General features: G+C 34.3%; 1 protein-coding gene across 1 annotated transcript in view; it reads left to right on the forward strand.

Annotated features, from left to right (window-relative positions):
• BRWD3 (bromodomain and WD repeat domain containing 3) overlaps positions 1–4,483 on the forward strand; it is a gene marked incomplete at its 5' end in the record, with an annotated part of 164,543 nt that overhangs the window by 122,580 nt on the left and 37,480 nt on the right. Inside the window, 1 exon segment of the mRNA XM_027765487.1 lies at positions 1,612–1,761. Coding sequence (XP_027621288.1) covers positions 1,612–1,761 — 150 coding nt within the window.

Below are 4,483 nucleotides of genomic sequence, written 5' to 3' on the forward strand. Positions count from 1 at the left end.
ACTACTGGTCCCTAATAAAATAATTCTTAAAAAAAAAAAAAAAAGGAAACCTAAGAAATTGAGTCCAAATATTATTTTTTCAATATTGATAAAAATGAATTTAGGTAGTTATTCATATGGATATCCAAATATTCTTAGATCATTTTGATGCCTGCTTGCTTACTTTTTATTGCAGTTTTATTAGCTTATTTGATATTCTGTGATCAGGTTATTTTATTTACAGATTTTGATTTAGTTATATATTTATTCTTCATTTTTCCATCAAAGCTGATTTATAAAATGTCAGACTTGTTTTAGATTGGTAGACAGAGTACTGAAGTCTGTAGACATTTTGTTTATATTAAAAATAAGAAACTTTTGGGGCCAGCAGGTGACATGGAGCTTAAGTTCACAGATTCCCACATACCCACCGGTTTCAGGAGACATACTGGATGCATGTGCTTGTGTGCCCAGAATCCCAAGAGAATGGAGAAGGGATGATGGTATGACCACCTCCCCTAGGGGTGATAATCTCATTTTCTCTCCCTCTCTTTGTCTTCCATCCAGCAAGTGCACGTACCGTATAACAAAAAAAAGGAATATTTACATATAAGAAAAGAAATTGGCCCTGGACACTAATTTATAAGACTTTTACATTTGTTTATTCCTAGTGATTTTAGAATTACAGTTTTGCCATATTGGCATTATCAGTAATAATATTTTATATTTGTAAAGTTTAGAATAAAATAATTTTCATTTTAAGTTTTAGTTACTACAAATCAAATCTTTAAAGAGAGATTTTTGCTACAGGGCATGTGTGCTTAGCAGAGAGACAAAGCAAGAAATCACTACACAGGGTGGAGTGGCCACACTACAGTCCCTTCTCTTCCATTCTCCTCTCAGGATCTTGGGCATGCGCCCGTGACCAATGTGAGTTTTAAGCCTCCGTGTCTGGGACTTGAATCATGGTCGACTACATCCAGCGATGTAACCATTAAGTCATCTGCTGGAGCCTGGACTAAATGATTTCTAAAAATCTTTTTTAATTCTTAAGAATCTGTTGAAGATGTTTTGATCAACTGGACGGGAGAGAAATGTTCACATATTGAAATGTTCACTTTGTAAGCTAAATAATGTAATTGAATGTATAAAAAAATTTTAAAAATTTTTTAAAATTAAAATAAGTTGAACAAAAAAAAGACTGCTAATCTAGAAAGAACAGTAGTATAAATGATTAATTCTCATTACATGTTTTAACACAGAACTAAAGAAGTACATTTAAGAATTATATGTACATAAACATGATTCTTTCTTCATCCTATACTAATTATGAATAATACTGTATTAATTATGAATGGCAAAATTCTATAACCCAGACTTTCAAGCACTCTCTTTAATTTGATCACAGTTTTCAAAATAGGAAAATGATCAATATTAGTGAAAGGTAGGTTAAAAAAATATATATATATATATAAATACAGTTATATATTAATTTTCTTCTTAGAAATTTAGTACCATCCTCTGCCCCCCCTCTTCCCCCCCTTCATCCAGTTGATTTGCTTTATGTATGTTTGTGTTTATGTGTTCACTGAGCCTTTTGTTTTTAAAATCTGTTTTATTCCTGTTTTACAGAATGATTATCAACCTAGCTGTGGGCGGTCTTTACGAAGGACACAGCGCAAACGTCAGCATGCTTACCAAACACGTTCTAACATAGAACATAATTCTCAAGCATCATCTCAAAATTCAGGTGTACAAGAAGACTCAGACAGCTCCTCAGAGGTCAGATATCTGTCGTTATTTATTAGTGTAATTTTTTTGTTCCCATCCATTTGGGTTTACTTTTAAGGGCCACTTCTTCAGTAGATAATTATTGAATATTTTAATAATTTTCTTACAAGAGGTTTATTCATTAATAAGGCTTCTAATTGGCAAAATTAGGCATTATATTTAATTCTGATTCATGTCTTCTCTTATTCGTACCTCAGGTATTAAAGATGGGTATTCTAAAAAAAATCCAAAATCTGAATATTCCAAAAATCCCACATTCTTTGAATGGTGCTGATATGATTCCACAAGTGAGAAATTTCACTTTGTGTGATGATCACAATTAAAACACTGTAAAACAAAAAGTATTGTATAACATTACCTTCATGCTATGTGTATTAAGTATATATGAAACATAAATGGATTTTGTCTTTAGATTTGGGGTGTAATCCCCAAGGCATGTCATTAGGTATATGAAAATATACCAGAATCTAAGAAAATCTAAAATAATGTTATGTCCCAAGCATTTTGGAAAAGGGGTACTCTGATCTTGTTGAGGATATCAAATATGCTGACAAATGTTTGGCTTTGAGGCAGTGAAAGGGAGAATGAAAGTAAATTTACCTAGAAATGGAAAGAAGTAGAATATAAACAGTGCTAATAAGTAACATAGTCCTAGTACAGGTTGTAATTAGCATAATATACACATTTTCTGTTGTTGTTGATTTTACATATCATGAAGATCATTGGTAGTTGATTTTTCTCAGACTTAGCTTTTTCATGATAATGAACAATATGATAGTTCTTTTCTTTCTATCCCTCTGTTCTCTAATTCTTTCCTTTTGTTAAGTGTACAGTAATGATTTAATCATGCTTTAACAATGTATGTTACTCCAGGTCATCTCCTGCTGTGTACAGTTCTTAAACACTCTTATCAAAGATATCCCCACTTCCTCAACCTTGAAAATCTTGATCTTAAAAGAATGGTCATGTATTCTGGAATTAATGTTACCTTTTAAATTAAAATTAAATAATGTACTGTGTCATCCATTCAGTAATAACATGACCTTTTAAATAAATTAAAAGTAAAATACCTGTAATGTGTCATCCATTCAGTAATTAATGTTACCTTTTTCATGTAATAGTAGTATTTTGTTTTGTATTTCTTTTTGTTGTTTGTTATATGGCATGTGTGCTCACTGGAGAGAGACAGAGAGAAAGAGAAAGTGAGAAATTATGTCCTAGGAGAGATGGCCATGTTGCAGTCTCTTCTCCATTCTCTTTATGGGATTTTGGACAGGTTCACATATCGTGCCTGGCAATTTTTTCAAGTTGCTGGGTCAGGGACTTGAACCATGCAGTTGGTCGTGTGAGATCCAGCCACCTTAACCCCCCACATCACCTGACTGGGCCAGTGTGGTCGTAATTTTGAAAAAAAATCTAATCTTGGGGCCAGCAGGTGGCATAGTTGGTTGAAGTGCTGGATTCCCACATATCTGATCACAGTGCTGGTCCTGAACCTGGCAGCTTGACAATCACACTGGGTGCCTGTGTTGTGTGTTCATGCCCAAAATCCTGAGAGGAGAATGGAGAAGAGATTGTGGTATAGCTTCCCCCACGGGAAATGCTTTCTCACTGTCATTCTCTGGTGAGCACGTATACCTTATGGCAAAACAAACAAACAAAAATGTAAAAAGAAATCTAATCTTAATAAATATGATTGAAGTGATTTTTGTTTTTGTTTTTGGTCAAGATTTGCTTCAAGGGGAGATTAATGTCTCTGTATTGACTGACATGCATGACATTGAAAAAGCAATGTAATACACTGTAAAGTTATATGTAATCCAATGTAATATAAAGAAGATTATGATGATAATAAAAATAAATAAATAAATTTAAAATAAAAAGATTTGTTTAAAAATAATCCCTGGAGATTGAGTCAGTGAGTGAGGATATAGATAAAATAAGGTAGGCATAAGTTATTGTCTAAACTGGAAATTGAAAATTCAAGGGTCATCTATTCTCTCTACTTTAGTATGTTTGAAATTTTGCTTAATAAAAAGGTGGTTTAAATTTTGTAATTAAGGGAACCAGCAGTTAGCGTAATGACTGTGTCATTGGACTCCCACATAGTCGACCATGGTTCACGTCCCAGACCCGGTGGTTTAAAACTCACGCTGGGTGCGTGTGCATGCGTGCCAAAGATCCCAAGAGGAGAATAGAGGAGAAGGGATTGCAGCGTGACCATCCCCCCTGGGGGGGTGATTTCTCGCTTTCTGTCTCTATGTCTCTCTCTAAAAAAAAAACCTCTACCAAAAAAAAAAAATTGTAATTAAGGGGACCAGCAGACGGCATAATGGTTACATTGCTGGACTCTCACATGGTCAACTGCTGTTCAAGTCCTGGACTCGTGGCTTAAAAAGCATGCTGGGTGCATGTGCATGTGTGTCCAAAATCCCTAGAGAAGAATGGAGGAGAAGGGATGGTGGTGTGGCCATCCCCCTTGGGGGATGATTTCTCATTTTCTGTCTTTCTGTCTGTCTTTGTCTCTCCAATGAGCACACGTGTCCTATAGCAAAAATTTCTCTTAAAAATATTTTGTGATTAAGACATGTATCTTTAAATGTACATGTCTTAATCACAAAATATTTTTTGTGAAGGCATTTAGATTTTTTTTTCTTTTTTTTTTTTTGGAGAGATTTTCACTGTAGGGTGCGTGCGCTCGCCAGACAGACAG

Source organism: Tupaia chinensis, unplaced genomic scaffold (genome assembly GCF_000334495.1).
Source record: "Tupaia chinensis unplaced genomic scaffold, TupChi_1.0 Scaffold138416_1, whole genome shotgun sequence".
Taxonomy (NCBI): Eukaryota; Metazoa; Chordata; class Mammalia; order Scandentia; family Tupaiidae; genus Tupaia; species Tupaia belangeri.